At 41.1% G+C, this 25,353-nt stretch overlaps 1 protein-coding gene across 2 annotated transcripts in view; it reads right to left on the bottom strand.

Annotated features, from left to right (window-relative positions):
* Positions 1–1,685: 1,685 nt before the first annotated feature.
* The window catches only part of crim1 (cysteine rich transmembrane BMP regulator 1 (chordin-like)), an 84,938-nt gene continuing 61,270 nt past the window's right edge, over positions 1,686–25,353 (bottom strand). For both annotated transcript variants that reach the window (XM_023825304.2, XM_023825303.2), the window contains 11 exons: positions 25,093–25,290; positions 19,481–19,609; positions 18,438–18,594; positions 16,837–16,958; positions 15,072–15,284; positions 13,878–14,093; positions 13,197–13,418; positions 11,660–11,851; positions 7,496–7,612; positions 6,927–7,117; positions 1,686–5,698 (listed from right to left, as the gene is read on the bottom strand). In XM_023825304.2, the coding sequence (XP_023681072.1) occupies positions 5,522–5,698; positions 6,927–7,117; positions 7,496–7,612; positions 11,660–11,851; positions 13,197–13,418; positions 13,878–14,093; positions 15,072–15,284; positions 16,837–16,958; positions 18,438–18,594; positions 19,481–19,609; positions 25,093–25,290 (1,934 nt within the window). In that variant the 3' untranslated portion in view covers positions 1,686–5,521. The remainder of the gene's footprint in view (positions 5,699–6,926; positions 7,118–7,495; positions 7,613–11,659; positions 11,852–13,196; positions 13,419–13,877; positions 14,094–15,071; positions 15,285–16,836; positions 16,959–18,437; positions 18,595–19,480; positions 19,610–25,092; positions 25,291–25,353) is intronic.

The raw sequence follows: 25,353 nt of genomic DNA, 5'->3' as shown, positions 1-25,353 counted from the left end.
TATGACATGAAAAAAAGAGCATCACTGATGGCTGTATCATGGTGAGGTTTCCTCAGTTCTCGATTATCCCACTAAGCCACTAACACACTGCATTGAAATATTGTCAGACAAGAAATTTATGTGTGTTTATGATGTGAGTAAATTAAAACAAAACAAAATAAGCATCCACGGATAGAGCCTATTTCACTAAGTGAGTCGTAATAGCTGATAATTCTATTTTTTCCTCCACACTGTCAGAGGAAAAGTGCCAATTTGTTCCTCTGAGAGTATAATTACTTGTCACTGGAGCTGTGGGGTCAGCCAATTGTACACTTACCTGTAGCTAGGGTACCTTTTAAGGTACAGAAATAGACTCTGAGGAACTTTTGTACCATTGGGGCGCATTCATGCTGTTTGTACCTTGGGCTACAAAATCAGGGCTGTACCATTTTTTCTGACAGTGTACAAGAAGTGTATCATATTATTATTTTGACACAATCACTATAATGGAATAGTTGATATTATTGTTATGGGTATTACTATATGAATAGCCTAAATAATAAATGAATAATGTATTATCATCCATCATCCCAACTGTCACATTTGGGAATAATATTACAATGAGTTTTTGCACGCTTCCTGCTGTGAAAGTCTAAACACACCTGGGACTACTGTAGTTCAAACTACTGGTATACTAACAAACTATGATGGTTCTGGGGAAGTCCTACTTCAGATGTAAGTGTAACAATGCATGTATATATATATATATATACACACACACACGCACACACACGCACACAGTACTGTGCAAAAGTCTTAGGCAGGCAAAGAAAATGATGTTTAGATTATCCTTGTGTTGGTGTAAAACTATGATATTATGCCTGTCAAAGTGTGTCAGCTTAGCCATTTCAGAACCTCTGCTAAAATCACCCCAGTATTTGCAGCGACCGTCCAGTGCAGCCATATATTTTTTGACTTGGCCACTAGCACACCTCATACAGCTAGTCAATCTGTCACTGACTTTTAAAACCAATTTATTTAATTATTTAATTGAGCTGGTGGTGAAATTTAACAAAATCATGGAACGGCTGAGGTGCCCCTGAGGAGAAGTTTGGGAACTGAAGCGGTGTTCATCTAGCCATCCAACTAGATATCAGTAACTTTTTTGAAAACAGAAGAAATTATTACTAGTTTTTATTGTGTTACTCTTAATTTGCACATGTTCTAATGTTAAATTGTGTTTTACAATTTGTGTTTTATAATTTGAAGAGTATATTGTGATTGTATTGAACCAAGAGGGGACACTTAGATATGTGGCTCCCGCTTTAACAGTGGGGGCTGCTGACTTGGCAAGGGGGCACAGAGTTAGCAGTGAGGGGTGCCGGCTAGGCAAGGGGGGCGCAGAGTTAGCAGTGAGGGGAGTAACAAGTTAATAATGAGTTACTAACATTTAGAAGTGGTAAAAGGGAGCCGTTAATGTAATGGAACTATTAAGGGAAAGAAAGCATTTCTCAGATGTTGGGTGAATTTGACCTGCTCCTTAGTGCTAAAAATTGAAAAGACTTCAGTAAACGAAGCACCAGATTATAAAAAAAAAAAAATCTGCATGCAATGTTTATCTTCAAAAATACTCAAAAATAAAGCATATCTGAACATACCTGAAAATACAAGAAAAACGTACAGTAACGAATGCTATGAGGCAGGTACCATTTTCAAATTATTTATTGTGCTGCAAAGAAACAAAAATACAAGAAATTGCAAAAAAATGCTGTGCTACGGGAAGTTCCAAAATCATATCTTCATCTACCTTACTCAGAAATCTTTTTTTTTTTTTTTTGCAATATCATTAATATCCACATTTTATTTATTTATTTTTTAACATTAGCAAAGAACACCAGGAGGATACAGACTGAAAAATTCATATTTATGATATGAATGCTCTGAATTAAACGATAAGAGAAGAAATGGAACAAGGTACAGAATAGTGCCATCTCATAACTCCAGAAGATGCAATGTTTGTTTAAATCTGAACATTACCAGTCAGTTGAGTGGGGTCTCCACAAATTTCACACTTTTCCACCAGCCACAGCAGACCCACAAAAACCTGACAAATAACAATGGACTATTACAGCAAAACCCTTTAAAATGCTCTTTGAGAGACCAACAAATTTACAATTTCAAGTTGTATCATTAACCTCCTATATGTTAACTTTAATTTTTTAATCAATAAATTATAAAGGTCATAAAACAATAAATTATTTTTTTAAATTTCTTTTTCCAACCTATTCTTTGTTTTGGCAAGCAACACTCAAGTATCTACAACAATACTTGGAGGACGTGTTGAGAATATTTCAAGCTTCACCTGTGAGATCAATTGCAAGCTATTCTGTTTACAGTATCAGTCATTTGTCGGCCTGCAATTTGTAGAAAAAAAGCTGCAGGGGATCAAAATGAAAGACCTCTGTGGTTTTCAGTATGATATCCAAACCGTGCAAGTCAGCTAAACAGCCTCCCATCTCCTGTGATTCCGGAGTCAATGAAAAATTCAATTTAATATTTGAAGTAAGGTATGCTTCTATTCATTAACATATTACTGACTCTTTTCATGAAATAAAATTTCATTTGATTTTCAGAATACATGTAAATGTTTTGCTGGCACTTTTAGCTGACAACATGATCAAGGGAAACTGGTCAAGAATATGCATTTAATTCTCAAGACACTGAATGGTATATTTGTTTGAAATATTTCTCCCAAAACTCCTGTAAGAGCAACCAGCAGCCTACAAACTGCTATCATCCAGGCACGAGAAATAACAGATTTCAGATGAAGGTATATAATCAATATATGTCAGCAGAAGAGGCAGTTCATATTGTACTGTTATCTTATTTCAGGATGTCCTAACATGCTTCGAGTGGAAATAAAGTGGGATATCTTTATGATCCTGCTGAGAGCTTCAACTGAGCTTCAACTGAGCTTTAACTGAGCCTTCTGTATGCTTTTCAAGAGTGACTTTTCACATGAAAAATCTGAGAGATGTTTGCCCAAGCAGGACGTTTCATCATTTCTGTTGTTCTATATTACAGAGAATAAAACAAACACAATGATTTGGGTGTTTGTGATGTTGCTTCTTACTAGTGATTTTACTATATCTGTAATACGAAATTATCCTGTAACAACCACCGAACCTGTGGGCAGTAAAGTAGGAAACATCTTAGTTTTTGCTAGTTTTTTTTTTATAAAATGAAGTCTACGTTTTTATGTATCGGCAGCGTGTTGTTATAAGTAGTCGTGTCTGAAATTTCATTGTATGACACTTTGCCATCAAATGCACGTGCACCTGGCAGGTGGTCAACGCTGAACACTTTTTCAGTTTTCTTTCGCTACGTCCATCGATTGAGTGATGAGGGACCGTTGTCTGAAGCTATGACTATGGGATCCAATAAGACCCAAAGCCGCACTGAATTTGCTGTGTACATACATACACATAGAAGCAAATATAGAAAAGATTATAGGTCCCTTCCGTGCAGTTTCTCACTTCCTGCAGGTCTCTGACATTTTATGGCAAAGCATTTTATTTAACGTCGGACATAACACTGGATCTCATAGGGTTCCAAAAAAGGGCCACTCTTCCATGAAAAGCATTTGTTTACGGAAAAAAAAAAACAAAACAAAAAAACAACTCAAAAGGTAAAAGTGCCAGACGAATGATTCAAATGACATTTTTTTAGATAGATTAAGATATACCCAAGACAAACTACTACATGTCCACTACTCTTCAATTCTTCCTTTGCACCCCCACCCAAACCCCAGCCTATTTCTGACCTTTAGTCTGAGATCAGAAACAACCTTTAAACAAAAGTCTAAACCAATTTTATGAGAAAATCTTCTACTTGAATGGTGGAGACATTATTTGTCAAATTTTTTTCCATCCAAAGCTGTGCAGGGTTTGGGAGGGCGGCAAACACTCTTGTGCAGCCATAAAAAACAAAACAAAACAAAAAAACAAAAATAAAAAAGACAAAAATAAAATAAAATAAAATGAGATGTTTGTCATCTGCCTCAGACTAAATCTCAAACAAGGCTCTGGAATGCCTGTTTCGATATTTCCCCATCATTCAGTAAAACTTCTCTTCTGAACCATAAATACATTCAATTTTTGTTGAAAAATTTACATGTGAAGAAAACCATGTGTGCATGCATGTGTGTGTGTATATACACACATACCTACATACATGCAAAGACATATACATACACACAGACATATATTCACACAATATTTCATGTAATTTTTTTTTTTTTTGTAGAATAAAATATGTACATAAGTGTTCCTATAATGTCTGGAGTAGACAAAATGTTTGCTGCAGAGGAGAAAGAACTCGGAAGGTGCTTGGGTAACATGATTAAGTAGCTTATGGAAAGGGAAGCAGTTACATAACCAGTAACGCAAATTCCCACCTCCCCCCCCAAAAAAAAAAAAAAAAAAAAAGAAGCATCTATAGCCATCGGTTTGCTGTTAGACCCTAGGGGACAACAGATTGTTCAGATCAGACGCAGGGAAAACCAGTGGAGCCTTTTTTATATGTTTACAACCTGGAAAACGGAAAGGCCTCGGAACAAAGGAAAAGCAGCACTTACAAAGCATACATTTCATATTCAATCAATAAGTATCGCTAAACTTTTATATTAACTTTTATCTTTTATACCATTTTTCCAACCTTTAAGTTTAAACATTGTTAGGCTTGTACGAAAGTGTAATGTAAATCTGCCCCCGGCTGTAAAATACAGAAGCCTATGGCCTGGAGGAGCTACAGAAAAAATAAAATACACAGATGCACTACAGCTGGAAGAAAGCTGCTAAATTTGGCAAAATAAAATAAAATAAAACAACTCTGGTGACAGCTTAGCATTGTTTCTTCCTATTGTCCTTTCTGAAAATTGGTTTGCAAAGACAACGTGTCCAAGACGGGCAAAGAAACACTCAATTCAGTCTCTGACCAGGGTGTTCAGTCTGCTCTCTTCCTCGTATCAATTAACATGAGTCCAGCAGTCCCATCTACCACCATGCAGGGCAGAAAGCGGCAAGTTTTCCGCTTTTCGTTTTCATATAGGAGGGCTTTGGCGCTACCGTGTTCTCGGAAAGACTCGCTCAGGATTTTCATGTCATTTCAAGGTCAGTTCAAGGAAGCAGGAATGTGGAGAGACAGCACTGATGCAAAAGCCAGTTTGTCCTAATCCCAAAACTGTACATTAGACACACACACACACACACACACACACACACACACACAAAATTCATCCAGAAAAAGGCCAGAAAACCAGTCTGCTTTCTTTTCTTTTTTGTTTGTGTAAATCATGATAATTCAATTCAGTTTGGTTAATTATGTTGTATTTTTTTTGATAAGTTTGTCTGTTATTCTTTTTTGTTTGGGGTTTCAGGCAGGTGACAATTTTTGGAGATATTCTGTGGTTTGGTGGCGATGTCCTTCAGGTATCTACAGTGGCGATAAGCTACACAGTGTTGGCCTCTTGCCAGGAGCTCACTCACACAGTCTGGTGGAAGCTGTCGGCCTGCAGGTTGTTCTGCTTCTGCATGCTGTAGTAACCGCTGTACCTCGAGTCGGGGTCGGCAATGCGGAGCATGCGCTGGGATCGGTCCACCTGGACCTTGGTGCCCTTCTGACAGTCCACGTACACCAACTGGTTGTTCAGACAAGTAGGCTGAGGAACATCAAACATGACAGAAGAGATACAGGATGAATGTATGATTATGATGTTTAGGACTAAATGAAGGTGAAGGTGTTCATCAAGGGCTGAACTTAAAACCCCTCTGGTGTAATACTTTGTATCAATTGTGACTAACGAGTATGTGAATATGCATAACATGCCCATACTGTTGTTACAATGGCATTTGCAAAACAAATTGTTGACATATTAACCATATTATGCAGGTACACAAAAAACATCTATAAATAAATTTTACATATATTACAATTAATAACAGTTGGCTTTAATTATTTAAGTACTTTGTTTTCAAGTGTAAGTTTTAAGTGATTAATTATTGCCCATTATAGGAGTTAGTTAGTTATAGCAGATTAACAAAAATTTCCAGGGACATTTTATAACAAAAAAATCCTTCGACATTTTCCACTTAAATGACGATAAAAGCTGATTTTATGACACTGGTCTAATTCGGTTTCCACTAATAATTCACAAAAATTCACACATTCAATACATTAACTTTTTGAAATTTCAAGTTCTTTCATTTTATAATTACATTCAGAACATGTGCTGTCTTACTTTACAATGCATACCATCGTCTACAATAATGGTTTTGTCTACTATCATTGTAATAACCTTTACTGCTGTTAAACTATTTACATTATAAGCAGCTTGGATGCTATGTGTTAAATGTCATGTATAACATTTAACACACACACACACACACACACACACACACACACACACAGTCTCGTAATCATATCTTTTTGGGGACCGCTCGTTCATTTCTATGGGAAAAATGCTAATGCTAATTATGACAACCTTAACCACACAAGGTAAGGTATACCTGAACACACACACACAATCGTCAAGGTACTGTTTTCGTCTTGCGTAAGACGTGCAGTATACGCATGCAGCAATAACCTTGGGAATCCACAAGGTGCTTCAATCATGCTTTCAGTTAAGTTCCAAGAAGATGCATAATCAGACGTTGGACATCTCTTTCCCGATGACTATCTATAATGACACTTCTGCTTTCATTAACTGACTGCTACTTGTGAATAACCTTCAGTTGATGCCTGTTTGAAGTGTTACATTCCAAACACATGCATCACCATGGTTTCTATGCAATACAAAGAGCTACCTGAATAGAACTAAATGGGAACTTTACAGAGTATTTTTCCAACCCTTATAATAAACATGAATATATATTCTTGTTTTTTTCTACCTTTGTGGGGGTCCTATAGCAAGGAACAGGGATCCACTGCTTCTTCTGATTGATGAGCAACACGATGGAAATGGTGACGAGCATCATCAGAACGGGCAGCGCCACCCAGGCCACTGAGTGTAAGGTATCATCTTCACTGGCCACCGGTGTCTTCCCGTCCAAGTACGGCATCTGCAGGCTTCCAAAATTTCCTACAACAACATGAAATAGTCCTGCTGATTACTACTGACATACTAAGGGGGAACAGCAACGTAAATATCTATCTGCAAGCTTCCAAAATTTCCGGCAACATGCTGATTACTACCTAAATGCTACAGAGGTTCAGCAAAAGAAAAATCGATTAGCATTGTTTTCAGTATCTATACTAAATAAATTGTTCTGTATAACTGGAAGCAATATTATTGAACATACTGAATGAACTCCAAGCACAGGTTGAGTTGACTGGTTACTCTGCACTCAATTGTGCTACTCAATATATACAATGAGCAGCTTTTCACTGCAAGAATAGACTAAGAGAACTTGCACTATTTGATCCCAAGAAAAGACTGAGGAAAGGTTGTCTTCCAGACCTCTGAACTGGGGCATTATATCGTTTTCACTTCTTGTGGGCCAAGCTGGCTGGTGCATCTGCGAATCACCTCGCTGGTCCGTCTTTTCGATGGGTATGTTTGTGGGTGGGTACATGCCTAGGAAAAGAAATGGGGAGACATTCTGTCAAAGCACAATTATCACTGTCCGCGTCAGTGACAGCAATGCCAGTGACACAGGTATTTGTAATGTCCTACATACTAAAATATTCTTTGAGGACACGTCTTCAAATACCTCTTTCTGAAAATGAAATGACAGTGAATAGAAATCTCTCTCTCTCTCTGTCTCACACACACACACACACACACACACACAGTTCATACATTCCTATCACTGTATGGACTTTCCAGTCATTTCTATGGGCATAACCATAACTATGATAACCATAACTGATATCCAGCCCTAACCTTAACCATAAGTAACTAAACGATATATAAGACTTTTGACTTTTAGTTTTTTGATTGCAGTCACAGATTTTTATAAATGTGAGTTTCCCCTTGTGAGGACCGAAAAGGTGGTCCCCACAATGTCAAAAGACAGGTTTTTATCACATTGTGGGGACATCTGGTCCCCACAATACAATATATACATGGGTACTTGTCACCTAAATTTAAACCAATTAGTAAGTAAAATGTGTTGTCCAATGTGACAGAAAAATGAAAAGTTAATAAATTTTAATGTAACAATTTGTGGGACTGAAAACAAATATAAAATACCAAAGATGAAAAAACTGCACAAAACTGATGTCTATATTTGGACAGTTAGGGTAATCTTTCTTACAGTTACATACACGGGGAAATTATCTTATTATCTGATTGGATACATTCTGCAATTCATAGAAAGAAGCCGAGTTGTAAACAACACAACAAATAAAATTCTACAAGTGTGAATACAAGTGTATTGCAGACCCTTATTTATATGCCTTCTGTTTTGGTTCCTTCATTGGCTCAAACAGCTGCCCCACACACTCTACTGAAGTATCCGCTGAGTGGCTACATTACAATGCTGCATTTGAAAATTGTAACAATGTAATAGTAGAAGCAGGACATACAAAAGAAAGCATTTGAAAAACATACAATCATTGTTCCAGTTTATGTGCTAGTTGTAAAAGATATACATCAAAATAAAAAAAAAAACAGAACGCCTTGCGACAAACAAATTAATAATAATAATAATAATAATAACAACGATAATAATAATTACGATAATAATTTTAAATATGACTGCAGGTCCGTATTTCCCTTGCTGTGGCTTAATTACAGTAAGTAAACACATTTTTGGCTGAACCCCATGCATGGACAAAAAATAGAGCAAAGGGCCCTCAGTCCTCATTTGTCGTCTAATGATGCACCGGCCAAGTCAGCGGCCGGTTTTGCTGCCCCGCGTTACGTGACACTTGTTCTAAAAAGTGAAATTCCTGAGTGCCACTGCTTACAATTAGTTTCTCATGTTGTCAGCTTCAACCTCAACCTCAACCCAAGAGCCGGGCTACAGTTCAGAACCCTGCCAATAACTGTTACAGTGCAAAGTGAGAGCAACAGTTCACAAGGCGTTCCTGTGAATCAGCTCAAACCTGATTTAATTTCACTGGGCCTTGGACCTTTAGAAACTCAGTTACTCAGACTCTAATCTTTCCTGTAAATTTTAAACAATGATTTTTGGAATTTCAGTGGACTCCAATTATGAGAACATCATTGAACACCATATGCCTCAGCTGAAGCGATCGACAGGTGAAAGAGGATTATCACAGTTCATAATCAATGTAACTGTGTCAACACCAAAGCTCAATGTTAATTTAATAAAAATATATAAATATATTTTTGAACCAATACATCCATTATTTTTGGAGAAAACACAAAGAAACAGAGCAAGGAACACTCTGCCGGGCCAATGTGCTAACTATGCTGTGGTTTTCATTCTTTCACAGACCTGTTTGGCATCACCGTGCATCATGTGACTTCACTAAATCTAAATCTGGAAATGTATTAATACAACAACTTTAGAATAAGAATCCTGCTGTACAAAATTTAAACAAGTGAATATAGTTGATAGATTTCATCACTTCAGGTAACACATAGTCTAGTACCTATAATATTTCCATCAACAAATTCATCCTCTATACCTGCTTGCCTGGTACAGGGTTGAGGTAAGCCTGAAGCACATCCCAAGAAATGTTCTTCATAAAAAGAATAATTTCCTCCTTACCTACCTACCCACCCACCGACTAAGTCGTATGCATTGGAAGGGATACCAGTCACCAGTCACACACACAATCTCACTTCTGCAACACACTCTGTAGAAACAACAGCTCAAAATGCAAAAAAGAAATACCTAATTACATCGTGATTTACTCCCTTGAAAATGATGCAAAATAATGTGAATATTTTGTTTTTAGAATGATCTCATTAAAAACAGCCGCATCTGAGACCCTATAGCTGCATTCCTCAGCAAAAGCTACCTCATGAAGCTCAAGTGAAATGTAAATAAGTAAAGGAATAATACTAGAGAATTTCAAAAACGTTTCATATTCCTGGGAGCCCTGTTAAGCTAATCATTAGAAAATGCAGAGAACATGGTAAAACTCAGAATGGGAGCCTCCCCATAGGAGAATAACTTATCAAGGAGGCTTTTTGGTCTTCCTGGGCTGAGATGGGCGAAGCTGTCTAAGGTATAATGACAGTCCAGGCTTTTCTTAAGCCTGGGCTTTATAGGATGGTGGCTGAAGGCCGTTGAAAAAAGCAAAAATAATAAACAAACAAACAAACAGATAAATACACATCAGCTTTTGTATATACAGTGTATATATTTTTACTTTTTTTAAAGCAAATCTTTGCTTGTATTTTCTGTTGCAGTCAGGGAAACTGAAACAGCTGTATTGCTTATGCATGCTGAAAAGGAGTCTGATATACTCTCCCCTGACCTTACATTATCCCCCTGCTCTTTGATTTTAAACATCAAACTGTGAAGAAAGAAAAGGCTTTACTCTGAAACTCCGCTGCCCACGGAATTCTTTGTTCTGCTGTCGTTGTTCAACTGAGCTTTTGCCTCTCTTCTTTAGGGAATCCCCCCCACCCCCCCCCCCCACCCCATTTCTAACTTAGTTGACAAAATAGATAGAGCTGAGCAGATCACACTCTTCTCATTGGTAAGCACTCCACACAATGACAGCAACAAAGCCATGCGGTTCCGCTTCCCATAATCCAGACAGTGTTTATCAGTGACTCCTGGTATCTATCAAAGAAATAGCTTTAGTTTGAAGGAGTACCTTCATTTTGCTACACCTGTGTCATATCATTTCACGTACATCAAGACTGAAGTCATACACTATAAAAATTTGTTGAGGGGAGGACATGGACCTTCAGAGGTGGGGCAGCATCAAGTGACGAGCCCTTCATACCCCTACGGCTCATTAATCTGACTAAAAACAATTCTCTGGTTCCTTCTTTTTCACACAACAACTCTCTGCCCGTTTTGCGCCCCTGTGTTTTTTAGTCTTTCCACGCTGTTAAAATGTCTACCTTTTGTTTTTCACAACCTCGTTCGATAAAGTTCCGAAACCCTACTGAAGTCCCCAGTCAATCATCCCATCCCTGTGTCACGTGGATCTGTATGTAGTTCCGACAAAGTTAGTCTTACAAAATTGTCTGCTTTAAAAAAAGAATTAATACACTAATGGCAGTTTTCCACTGACACCAAGAACCGAGCGGTACCTGAGCGGACCTGCAAAGAGAGCCACTATGTGGGCTGTACCCGACCCGCATCCGTGCTGACGTGGCTCTGCTGACTAACAGGCCCGAAAGCTCAGCTACTAAACTAAGCTAGTTGCGCCACCAGACTGGTCAAAATGAATCAGTGAAAAATTAAATCAGTGCTTCTCATTCCAGTCCTCGGGGACCCCAAGCAGTCGACAATTTTTGCTCCCTCTCAGCTGTACCAGGTATCCGGTGTTCTTGATTGGTTGAGTTGTGCTTGGAGCTCGGAGGGAGCAAAAATGTTGACCGTCTGGTGGCCCTGAGGACTGGGCTGAGAAACACAGATTTAAATGAAGTCATACTTTAGAAAGACAACATAAGGAAGTAACAGAGTAGCAACATGGATTTGACTTCCAGATGAAGGATGGACACCCTTCCTCCTGCAGACAGTACCTGAGCACAGAGGACAGCAGCTCCCCTCCATGTACACGGGGTTGTGACAGGGCAGGGCGGGGCAGCTGACAGTGGAGCACAGGGTCTGACCCTGCAGGCAGTAGCAGTGCGTGCAGCTGTCGATGTCCCAGCGCTCCTCGTCCACGTACGTCTTCCCGTTGAAGTGGCATACAGCCCTTGGCGCGGTGTCCTCTGAAAGGTGACAAGACCAAACATCCTTAGAGAGAAAGTGACTCAGTGGAACAGGTGAGACATAAAAGCAGATGCACCATCCTAATATTTGGAGCAGTGGAACAGGTCAGCTGGTCGTGCACCGACTAAGGAACCGGGCTTTTGAAGGCGCAGCTGCGGCTTCCCAAAAAGGGCCTTCATGCTGCTCCCTTGAGTGAGGCACTTAATGTTTTCCTTGAAAAATATCCACCTGTACAAATGCATACAAGTGTACACCGGTAAGTAAGGGTGCTCTCGAAATGTTTTCCGCTTGGACAGTTTCTCAATACTGAAACAGTTTTGTAGGCCAGCGAGGGGGAAGGCAGAGCTCGCCGGCTTATTTCAGCTCTTAGAGCAAACCATGAAAATGTCCTTTTATCGAAGGCGTCTTTCACTACACTGTTCATCCATCCATCGATTTTTAGTGTTCCCTTATCCAATGAGGGTTTCTATTCAAGGGAGGTATAGCCCATGATGAAAGGCACAAGATATTCAGGGCAAAGCACTTGCACACACAAAATGAGCATGTGTGTTTCTCAACACCAAGAGCGCAAAGACTGTAGTTGTGTTCTTGGCAAGATCAGTCTTGTTAATTTGCCTCCCCAGAAAAAACTCAGGATGCAATGAATCATGGGATTATTCTTACTGGTAAGATGCATGTGATGCATCCTTGATATTTGGGGTGGAGCATGAACGACTATCCTCTATACTTCTGTTACTGAGTATTGGAACTGTACTTTGGCAATGGAAGATGACGTTAAACAGGTACGCGAGAACACAAGAATGGACAAGTATGCATATTGATAAGCAGCCCATGTCTTTCAGCATATCTTTCATTGCATGTCTGCAGTAAAATGGAGTTCTGGCAGGAGTGCTGATTTGCCCCATTTTGTAAGGGTTTCCTCTCTGGAGTCTTTGTTTCCGTCTGTAGGCCAAAGACGTGCATCTCACATGTCCTAACACCTCTAAATCAGTGCCCTGTGATGGACAAGCATGCCATCCAGGGTGTTCCCTGCTCCATGCTTCTTGGGAAAGTCTCTGGGCGCACCGTGACGTTATGCTGCATCGGTGATCGTAGAGGAGGAATGGATGGACACAAAGAGAAGACTGGTAGCAGGAAGCATGGTGGTTCGAGACTTGGACCGCTCCTTGGAAGAGTTGTTCAGTTGTACTGTTGACTCTAGACTGTGATCAAATATCCAGATACATAAACTGGCAAGAACTGCTTTGGATATTTGTAATGTGAAGATTCCCACCCGAGCCTGACTAGTTCCAGTTGGTAAAAACATAAAAACAGGCCCAGTGTCACTCCTGCCTTGTTGCTCACCCAGGCAGTAGGGACAGCACTGTCCCTTCCGCAGCACGGGCTTGGTGCAGCCGACCACCGGGCAGGATTCCGAGAAGCAGCTGATGACACCATCCAGGCAAATGCAGCTTGAGCACATGTTAGGCTTCCAAGACTCCGCTGCGAGGAAGATGTCGCCCTCCTCGTTCCGGCAGTAGCTGGGCATGCGGTCATTGCTGGGGGGTTGCGGAGTGAAGGGTCCATCTAGCGTAGAGCGTGGAAACACACGGACGAGCTCAGATTCCAAACTAAAGCTGTAAACCAAGGATCACCAACATGGTGTCCTCATTGCTATTCTTCTTTAATCACATTTGCATTTATATAGATTTGAAAATGACAATATCTAAAAAAAAAAAAAAAAAGCATTTAAAACATGTTTATTATACATGAAGGTTAGATAAGTTTAGGAGCGTTTCAGACTGGTAGCCCTTCGTATGACTCAGTAACCGTGAAGTAGCTCTCAGTTTCATAAAGGTTGGTGACCCCTAAACTTTCATTTTTAGAGTTTTATTGAGAGTCTCGCCCACGCCATTCTCTTTATATACTGGTTTCAAATTTATAATGCAGACAATCATGCTTATGGGTAGCTGGCCAATGATGCCTGTTGTATCTAGGAAAGGTGAGAAGAAGCTGATTGTGACTGGCAGGGGAAATGGGCAGTACCTGGGCAGTGCGGGCAGCAGGAGTCCTGAGTCCTGACGGGGCTCTGGCAGAGTAACGGCGGGCACACCTCTGCCTCACACAGCACCCTGCCGCCGTGGCATGTGCACTGCGTGCAGGAGTCTATGTTCCAAGTCTCGCCCTCGACAAAGTACTCGCCACCTGGGGCGAGGCACACAGACAGGTCGCCCAGCTCGGGATTGTGGGAACCGGGGTCACCTGAGGGCAGAATTTAAAAAAAATTATAAATAAATACTTAGATAATTATTATTAATAATAATAAAACGAGGGCTTCAGGTGAAAACGTTTCATTGTGCATATTGTTTTGTAACGCTCCAGTGTCTATATTTGTTCCCTGATGTAATACAGATTCCTACTGAATGTTGATAGCAAGGTCTGGGATAATTCCCCTTCCTTCCTCTATAATTTGTCCTCCAGTCCTCTTTCTTTCCGCTTTCATTTCTGACTTGCCTGGACCACACTGCACTCCATACCTCAGGTCACTGCACCAATAACTGCTTACTGTTTTATGTAGAAAATCACTGATCACTCCGCAGAGGAATAGTACACTGCAACCCATGGACCACCACGGCCCCAAGATGGCTGAGTCACAGTCACAGGGAACTCAGCTGAACTCAAACCATTGTCTGGATTTGTACTTTCTGGAGCTGAACTTTCCACCTCTGCTGAGAGCAGGGCTGTATGCGGGGGTGGCGCCACAGGAGCACTGGCCCCAGCTGAAACCTGATTGGCTCGCGGAGTGCCCCCTTCCCTGTCACACACGGCTTTAAATTATGTCATTGGCTAATAATAAGGTTGGCCTCTCCGTATGAGTTATGTCTCCTCTTATGTCCCCATCTTAAAAAAATCTTCGTATCACCCCTGTGTGAAAGTAGCATACTCCATTTATATTGTTACTCCATCCTCTCTTCAGCAAGACATTTTCCAGAGTACCGACTTCTCAGATTTTTTTCCTTTTATTAACAGTCATGTAGTTCAGTCAAACCACAAAGCCAATTGGCCCATCCCTCCCCTGTATCTCCACTAGGGTCAAAACCGGTGGGCAGAACGACTCACATTCTGAATAATATAACCAGCAGTGTCTTTGATATGCTAAAGAAGAGCATCTCAGCCAAAACTACGTAGAGTTTTAACAGTGTGTTTAGATTCATGCTTACAGGTCTGGCGGGAACATACCCGGGCAAGATGGGCAGCACTGACCGGACCAGATAGTGGGATTGGCACAGGCCGGCACGGGACAGGAGATCAGGGCACACATCTCCCGTCCGCTGTGGCAGTAGCAGTCGCGGCAGCCATCGTGCCAGTTCTCTCCGTTCTCGTGCCGACGGCCGTCCATGGACAGGCAGGAGCCCAGCTTCACTGACGGAGCCACTGATGACACACCTGGGTCTAGCGGCACAGGGGAGACACACATACATGTCAAATGCTGATAGGAAAACGACGAGATCGGCCTTCCTACGCAAATTTATTTTTTTGCTGATTTTGCGGCTCGACTGAATAATCTGCCCATTAGCCCATTTCATCAATGTCACATGAAAGTGCCATTTACCAGAACCACTTCTCTAGTTATCAGAATATCCGCAGTGTAATGTGAAATGAGCCGCACGGACAAAACTCGCTCCTATGCTCAACCCTCAAGCTTTCTAGTCCCCTAATTAAATGCTGTCCAGCAACAAGCTCATCTCCTACAGCTTCCAGATTAGATAGCAGCTCCTGCATATAATCAATATATCTCGGCAAAATAAGACTAAAAAGGTGGTGGTGGGGGGGTAACCTTAATTAAATCCCCTCTTAGAGATATGAAGGATGCACAGATTGAAACACAGCAAATTAAAAGTGCCCTCATTAATACAGCTATGCTCCCTTTCATAAATATTTCACATGTCAAATTCATTATTCAGAATGAAGTGCCCATGACAGATGAGTAATATTAATATCAGAAATAACTGAGGACTCCAAGTCTGCTCTCAAAATCATTAGAGAGACACGTGAAAGGTACCCCATGTTAAAATTGTGCTGATGTTGGATAGGGATTCCGTTAAAATGTGTACAATGAAATAAAATAAAAAATATTGCTCTTAGTATGTAATGTTTCATAGTTAAGTATTTGCAATTTGCAATTAAGTAATAAACTGAATATAAAAACCAAGACATATAATACAGACATAACATTAAGACAGGGAAACAACGATATATTTTGATTATTATATTGCTATTCCTATCAATGTAGTGTATGTGCACCAGGTAATACAGATAAGTGGCACTATGACATGCCGGCTACATTCTGCATTTGTCTAGGATATACATTAGACAAAAAACACTCAAAAAGATACATTAATAAGTATGAAGACAATACATTATGGATAAATACTGAGTGAACATGTTTATCTCGTATTTAAGTATTAGCGATATATTTGCACTTTTTTTACGTCGACACAAGAAAACATCAATGCACTGAAAATATCCATGTATCAAAGTACAACCACTAAAGTAAAATAACCAAATACAGGTATCTGTGGAGTACATCAGCTTCTAATGGGATTCTCAACCTTTTGCCCAAAAAGTGACCCAAGATGAACAGGCTGTTAAATCAGAACAATGTGGTCCTTATACATTTAACACTTTTAGCTACAGTGAATCCTGATTTCCCCATAAGAACCTGTGGTGCTTCTTAGCTATTTTTAGGCAACATGTTTACTTTTAAGCTACCTTATAGTGTTAGTGCAGATGATTACGCAGACAGAAGATAAACAATGCCAATCAGCATCATACACATAATTTTCACTGACACTGAAGCTGGATGTGGTAAACAATGCTTCAGTTACTATAAATGTGATTCCCAGTTACTTGGCATTACTAATAACACAAACAAAAGACAAAGCTAATGGCTAATCAGAAATGACATCAGCTAATGGAATCTGCATCTTTGGAAGCCACTTACCTCGACACTGGCACATGAGGCAGCCCAGCGGGTCCAACTGGAAGCCTAATGGACAGGCCTTGTCACATGGTACCTCAGGACACTTCTTACAGCGGCAGATATCGCAGCCATGCTTGTTCTTTCTAAAGGTAGTTGTTTTGAAAGAGAGTAAAAAAAATTCAGGACATTCCAACAAATAAAAACCATTGAAAACAGTTCAATCTTACACTGCAATGCCTTTGAAAACTTTGCAACAATTATCATGTTGCACAGCCTCTTAGCTGCTGCAGCCTGAGCTATGTTATCTATATATTTTGTTAGATACCTATGATGTGATTCTTTTTAAGACGGTAAAGTAAGAAAAGTATACAGCTGTCTGAAAGCATGACTGCTGTTCAGTTTCGTTTCATCCAAGCCACCTGAGGCAATGAAGCAAAAGATTTTTCGCCTCTAAGTCAAGTGCTTTTTGATTAGGTGCATGCTAACTTAGTTAGAATTCCTAAAATGCCTCCCATGAATGACCCCCCCCCCACCCCGGCCAGTATTTTCTGTCTGCTTATCTGAAGAATAATGGGGGTGAAAAGCAACCACACGCCATTCGCATTCTGTGACGTGATAAGGAGCTATCAGGAGTGATTTCAGTCGTGGAGAATATCAATAGAAGAGCTGGAGAGCAAGCGGTGCCCTCAGACAAATGAATAATTCAGATGAACACGCCAAGACTGAACCTAAGCTATAACTTTGAGAGAATAAATAGATATCTAAAATTAGAATCTTAGATGCAAGCATTCAAGGCAGTAACTCATTTCAGAAAATGGAAAAGAGAGAGAAGTGATAACAGATATAGATGGTCAGATACACAACACGAACGTTCAATGACACCTTAAGAGTTACTTTATTAAGGCAGCAACAAATATGAAGACAGTGCAGTAAACTCTGGCTGTCAGATCGGCTGTCCTACCAGACAGCCCAGAAGAACATCATGTTCACCGCTGCTCAAACGATATATACGGTCACCTCTGCAAATGCACAGCCCAAAAAGCTGTAGAAGTAGCCTCAAAATAAAATATTTTTGCTTTTATTACCTATTCGGTCACAATTTAAGCACCCTTAGTGAATTTTAATGGATGGAAATGTCATTTCTTTATAACATTTTGATATTTAAAATCTGGGAACATTTAAGCAGATGTGACAGGACCACATCATGTCTGTGCATCATCTGCACCGCGCTGCGAGTCACCTGCAGCTGTCCAGGGGACCTGGACACAAACAGAACCTCAACTGAGGGCTGCCAATTCACAGGCCTCGGCCAAGACTCCATGACACCATGTGTAAAGGGCAGTGGAGGAAGCCCGGCTGAAAAAGCGAGCATGATCAGCGAATGACCAATCAGGGCGTGGCATGATCAGCGAATGACCAATCAGGGCGTGGCTAACAATCCACATCAGGCCGGATCCTCCAGCTGAAAAAGCGAGCATGATCAGCGAATGACCAATCAGGGCATGGCATGATCAGCGAACGACCAATCAGGGCGTGGCTAACAATCCACATCAGGCCGGATCCTCCTCCTCGCGGCTTTGTTAACCGAGCTTGGCTGAACTAAGAAATGGAGAATGTCTCACATGAAGCCAAATGGACAGTCCTTGTCACATGCCACAGATTTGCACTTCTTGGGTCTTGGACGACACTGACATATCGCGCAGCTGTGGACGTCCGTCTGGAAGCCGAAAGGGCAGGCCAACGTGCAGCCTGAGATCAGGCCTCTACACAGCTCCTCTCCTAAAGTTAAGGGGGAAAACAAACAATCAAATAAGGATGTCTTATTAGCTACAGTATACAGGCTGCCGATATAAATCACAAGACACTCGCATTACTTTGGACAAATTACATACACCAAATAACTGTTCTCATAAAGCATCACCTATTACTTGATTACACCAGTTTTCATAAACTTAATGAATCAAATAAATAAATTTATATATATATATATATATAAATAAATAAAAGAACATTCTGTTGTATAGTATGCATGTAAAAAAAAACAATGCTAAAAGCTCGTTAATCTTATCCCATATTCATATCCAACTCTTACTATATGTCATTTAGCACTGAGCACTTTATCGAGTGATTCTGATTCTTATATTTTTATAATTTTTTTATTCGTTCTATTTTATGTTTTTTTTCAAAGGGTGAGCAAGCAAAGTAAGAATTTCATTACATGGTTCTAACGTGTACATGTTTTATTTACTGTGTATATGACAATAAACTTCTTGAACTTGATTCAAGCACACGTCTGCATTCATTATATTAGTGCATCAGTAAAGAGAATAAATAAAGAATAAAGAATAAACAAATAATCAGCCTCAGAAAGCACAGCTCATACTTAACACCTTCCAATCCAGATGCGGTACTTTAAATCTAAACAGACTTTCTCAAAGAGTTTTAAGCTGCCAAATGGAGTTACTCTCATATTAAATTAACAGTTACATTATTTAAATGTATCAGAATGAAGGTAACTGTCCTGCTGCATCCTTGCCCACATTTTTTCTAAGTAGTTCCATCCATCCATCCATCCATCCATCCATGCTTTCAAAGTTGCTTTAAATTTTATTTTTGTTTTACAAGAAACATCACTACTATCACGAGACTTGTGACTGTAACTCACGTGTTCTGCACTGACAAAGACGGCAGTTGTTTTGGTCACGTTTGTATCCATAGATACAGTCCTGCTCCGTAAGGCTGCAGTTTCTCAGGGAACTACAAGCAGGGGGCGCCATAGTGATGTATGTTGGCTCTGGGGAAACAGCGCGGGGGGACAGGGAAGAGTCACAGACGAACTCCTTCATGCATTTGAATGGAGTTCAGTGATTATGACTGTGATTGCAAGTCTAGCAAGTGAAAAGCAATTTTAGCTAAACCACAGTAATATATGTAAATATATTTCTGAAGCATCCAGCGAATATTTTCAAGTCCAGCCACAAAATATTGCCTAACAGAGGTTATTGTGGTATATTAAATGATAAAAGACAACTGCTTCAATATATAAAAAGACTGAAAAACACTTAATGCCTTGAAATGTAACTTTTCGAAGTTCTGCCTTCAAACTAAGAATTTTATGATAGCTGAGTCATGTTACAGCCTAACACCTGTACCTCAGATATTAATGCATCAGATGAACTATTGGCTGATAATAAATAATTGCGAAGAAATATTTTCATCACATTTTTGCTTACACATCACTCATTTTTTTCTAAAATTTCCAAAGTGGGTATTATTTTCTGTGTCGTATCGCCCCTATCCATATTTCACATTCTTTCCTCCAATGTCTGCTATCGTCTGCATCTGTGATAGTACTTTTAATTGTTTCCTACTTCGGGCATGATATTATCTCACTATAACTGGTATTTGTAAGCAAGACAACAGCAGAACGGTGGTTCTCAACCATATTTCTGTGCAGCCCATTTCAAGTGAAGTCAAGTCAAGCCAAGTCAAGTGGGTCTTTTCCGTCATCCCATCTATATGCAACCCGCAGCATACAGAGGTGCGGATTGACATTCCCCAGGGCCGAGGTGCAGTATATAAAAGTGCAGAGACAGTATACCAGAGAAGTGCAACATATGAGGGAGGGAGAAAACAGAGAATAATAGCTAATAAATAAAAATAGAGAATATACACACACTAACACGAAGGGGAGCTAGGGGTAGCCATACAATATAGCAGATACGGTAGCTACTGTAAAAATAATAATGTAACAATACGACAGATATGGCACAGATGTAGGAATCCCACAATTCCAAAGAAACCGAACATTTCAGATATGTAGCCACTACATGCAGAGACTGGCAGAAGGTTTTAAAATGTCTTCTGCATAAAATGTTTCATTTTTAATATTTCTGATCTTTTCATTTAGGGAACAATTTCCAGCTGGATCCTGCCTGCCTGCTGCGATTCCGCTGCTAGAAATAATTTTGCTAACAGTCAATAAGGGGAATCGTCAGCTAGAAAAAGCATCCAACTGAAAACCGAAACATTCATCTTAAAATCCTGGCGCTTGTTTTAAACTGAAGAAAACTCTCATGTTGCTCCAAAAAAATCAATCAATAAGTGAAGTCCATCCGTCCGTCCATCCATCCACCCCTCTGTCCATCCATCCACCCCTCTGTCCATCCATCCATCCATCCACCCCCAGCTACCAATATAGTATAGGGCTGTAGTGATCCTACAACCTAACCCAGGAATCACATACCAAGTGTCCCTTGACAAAACACCGGTCCATCACAGGGTCCCTGCACATTCTCTGCACAATTTAGGGACCCCAATTTACTTAATGCCCTGTGTTTGGACTGCAGGAGAAATCTGGAGTACCTGGAATAAACCATCAAAAAAACACAGAGCCAGGACCAAGACTGAAAGCCTCAACCCCGATAAGAGTAGTAACACTGCAGCGCTACCCATGGAGCGGGGGGGTGGGGGGGGACATGCCCACACACACTCACACGAACACAGGCGGAGAAAAAGCACAAACAGGCAGCTTGAATCACAGGCATCCTCTCTTTCGTGTCTGTCAAGCATGTTGTAATAACCGTTACAAACCTCCAGGGGCGTTATTCCAAGCTAACAGCCTTCATTGGCTTAATTACATACATTGTGCCGATCAGAATAACAAACTGAAACACAGAGGGTGTCACCTTGAAGAAATGAGGTCTGGTTACAAATCATGATTAGGAAAATAAAAATGAACTATTCAAAGTAAGGCTTATGAAATCGCTTAATTAGTTTGCTATAGTTCAGAGCAGAAACACTCACACTTTGAAGTACAAGGACGAGGACAGGTATGATAGGGTGTGACTGGTATCCAAGGTTTCAGTTTTCTTAACAGTCTGGCCAGCATCAGTGCTCCTGAACTTCCCAGAAACAGCACAAATCTGGACATGAAGTAATTGAATTCTAGTTACAAAAATATTGTTTCTAATATTATCTTCCCGTCCGGACGTTGAGTAGCTCCTTGATAATGTATATTTACATATTTCTTCAATTGGGATGCAGAACTGCTTTCACATGACATCTGACTTCAACAGAGAAGTATGACACCTAGTCATCAAACATAGGCCAGTTTCATGACAGGACCATTCATTTGGGGACAGCACTGTAGTATTTCATTTTAACGCTCCAGAACCATAAACATTTAAAAAATGATTTTCCTACACACATTTTTCTTTATTAGGAATTTCTATTTATTTTGATAAACCGATATAAAGGTTTTATTACAGCCGGCGGCCGTGGATGTTCGCGGGGGTGGATGTTCGCGGGCGTGGATGTCCGCGGGCGTGGATGTCCGCGGGGGTGGATGTCCGCGGGGGTGGATGTTCGCGGGCGTGGATGTTCGCGGGCGTGGATGTTCGCGGGCGTGGATGTTCGCGGGGGTGGATGTTCGCGGGCGTGGATGTTCGCGGGCGTGGATGTTCGCGGGGGTGGATGTTCGCGGGCGTGGATGTTCGCGGGCGTGGATGTCCGCGGGGGTGGATGTCCGCGGGGGTGGATGTCCGCGGGGGTGGATGTCCGCGGGGGTGGATGTCCGCGGGGGTGGATGTCCGCGGGGGTGGATGTCCGCGGGGGTGGATGTCCGCGGGGGTACGGTCACTGGAGGTGGTTATTATGCCTGTTTCAGTAGCTCCTGACAAACCTTTGGCCCCGTTAATTGGGCTCTTTGCATTCTAATAAAGAAAAGTGGGCACGAAACAATGCCCAGGAGTTGTCACATACGTTCTCATTTTCCAGAACTTGTCTGTATCGATTACTTTATAATTAAGCCCATGAAATGGCTTTAATTGGTAAGGATGTCATGCGAATCCGACCAATGGGGCAACAGAGGGGTCAGTCTTCCCTGTCGCAGTCTTCATCTGTTGCCTGAATCGATAACATGGACACCTGCGCCCGTAATGTTTCTAACCCTCAACACAAAAATATGACAACAATATTGCTTGGCTACTGGCTCTACCCAATGCTAGAGTAGATGTGTACCTTAAGACGTGTTTAATATTATCGCTGGATAACCCCGATCTTCAAAATATTTGAAATAAAGGTAAAAGATGTATTGCATTTGATGCAGGCGAGACCCTTCTTTTGTCTATTGCTGAATTATTCTACTACTTTTAGACACTGGATCTTTGGATCTATGTGCAGTTCATATTGATTTAAGCAGTATATTCATGCAGATGATAGGCATCACTACACAGACAATACAACACAGGCATCACAGTAGAGGTTTATCACTGAATCTGAGTTCTATTGAACCAAAAATACATAATTCAAGACGATGGGTGACTCTGGCCCTGTTGTGATGAGGGCTGAGTAGCCCCGGGAAGTAGGGCAGCCAGTTGACCTTGGACCCCTATAGGATATTTTTCCCACCCTAATTAAGAGTTTTTATCTCCTCTTCTCTGTTGTCACCTGGATTTCTCTCTTCCATTTCTTTGTCCTCCCATTTGAATAATTCTAAATGATGCAGGAATGTATCACAACACGCCCATGTAGCACCTCGGGGCATCTCTGTTGCGAAAGGTGCAATACAAAAATTAATTGAATTAAATTGACTTACAATATTCCTTGTTGCATGCAAACCTCCCCTTAAATCTCAGGATGGTGGCGCAGACACACGAGAGCTCGGCTAATTATTCCGCCATCGCGGAGGAAGACCCTCCCCCTCATCAAACACCTGCTCCTGCCAGTAATCAGCGCCCCCGCTGGGACATGCATATGTGTTGTTGTTCTTTTTTTTTATAATATCACCACAGCAGCACTATGCCCTGCAACACGGGAGAAGAAGGGATTACAGCCACTCCCAGGTCCGCCAATCTTACAGAACCGGGTGATGAAATAAAGACCCAGCATTTGCATAGGAGCTATGACATGTTTACTCAATTAAATACCTCCTGAAATTCAAAGAGAGCGTGCACATATCCATAGGGCACATCCATAGACCAGGGTAATACTGCAGTAATCCTACTGCAATGATTCCAGGAACGTGAGCCCATTTAAAAGAAGCTTCACAAAAGATGCCCTTTATATATATTATAATAGGTGCCTGTCTTTCAGTTTATAGTCGTAATGGACACTATTTTTGTTAGGTAGCTAATTTTCCCTGAAACGGAAACTCATACAACTTCAATGAACTGTGATATTTTTTTTTGTCCCAGTCTGGGGAGAAGAAGAAGGGAAAAAAAACCTCCATTCAAGACTAATTAAAAAGCAGAGGAATGCAGATGAAAGGAGTATTTCATGTAGGGTTATAATTTTCAAAATGAACAACAATATGTATATTATATTCACAAGGGAATAGCTACACATTACCAGTGGACACAGATATAAAACCATCTCAACAGTAGCTGTAAAAAAAAAAAATAAAAATGGTGCAGACAAGTAGGGGGAAAAAATCACTTGCCACAGCTGCTGTCAGCAACTCCTTATTACAATGCAATCCAAAGCAGAGACTCGTGTTATAATGGAGGACGGCGACGGTTATGAACAGCATTGCCAGCTGGGTTCCAATCATGCATACAATAGCAAGTCTAATGAATGATTCACAATCCGAAATGTATTACCTTGGAGCTGCAGCACATAACCAGAACTGGCAACAAAGTAACTACAACTGTAACTAAAGTGAAATTACATCGGGCTGCTGGAGCCTTGGACTCCCGTTTCAATGCACCGCTGTGCGTTTGTGACTTCAGAGAATGCTTTACAATCGACTGCCGCCTTTTCTCAATGGAAACCGAACCAGAATAAACGTGTCCTATGTCCGTCTAACCGTACAAGGACTTATTAAAAAAGAAAAAAGCAAGAAATCAAATTAAAGAAAGAATGACAAAGTAACAGCTGGGTCACTGCAGAGGTGATCAAGGCTTGACAAGTTTGATGACTGGGGCACTGAGAGTCGGTGCTTTGAAATTAAACACCACCAGGGAACTGGGGAGCCAGGAAGCCAAAAATGGCACGGGGGGGGGGGGGGGTGGGGGGTGGGGTGATCCTAACATTACAAGAGGAGAGGTACCTTTCAGAACACCTCAAGTTTTCCACCACTCTGTATTCCAACTTTGCTTTGCGTCTATTCATTGCAGCAGCACAGAATCTGTTTAAATAATAAGCGATAACCTGAAAACTTGCGTTTTTATCTGCTTATACATCTGCAAGCAGTTGAAGATAACAGACGTGTGCAAATCTGCAGCCCAGAGACAGACCGACATCTGCAGGGTGGGAGAGATATTGGGTGGTCCTTACCTTCACAGACTGGGCAACACTCTCCGGGTACAGTCACAGGGTTCAGGCAACTGTGGCCGCAGGCGGCGGCCAGGCAACGCGCCTCCCCGCTCACGCACTGGCAGAACGTGCAGTCGTCCTCCCGCCAGTGGTCGCCGTGGGCCAGGATCTGCCCATTGGCGTAGCAGCCGGCATAGTTCAGCACGGGCTGGCTGATGTCTGGAAGCAATTGCAGGACAGAGGGGATTGGCATGCTATAGGATACTCGAACCCACAACCACA

The sequence above is a fragment of the Paramormyrops kingsleyae genome, chromosome 14, assembly GCF_048594095.1.
Source record: "Paramormyrops kingsleyae isolate MSU_618 chromosome 14, PKINGS_0.4, whole genome shotgun sequence".
Classification (NCBI taxonomy): domain Eukaryota; kingdom Metazoa; phylum Chordata; class Actinopteri; order Osteoglossiformes; family Mormyridae; genus Paramormyrops; species Paramormyrops kingsleyae.
The sequence above is the reverse complement of the archived record's forward strand: the minus strand, read 5'-3'. Positions and strand labels throughout refer to the sequence as shown.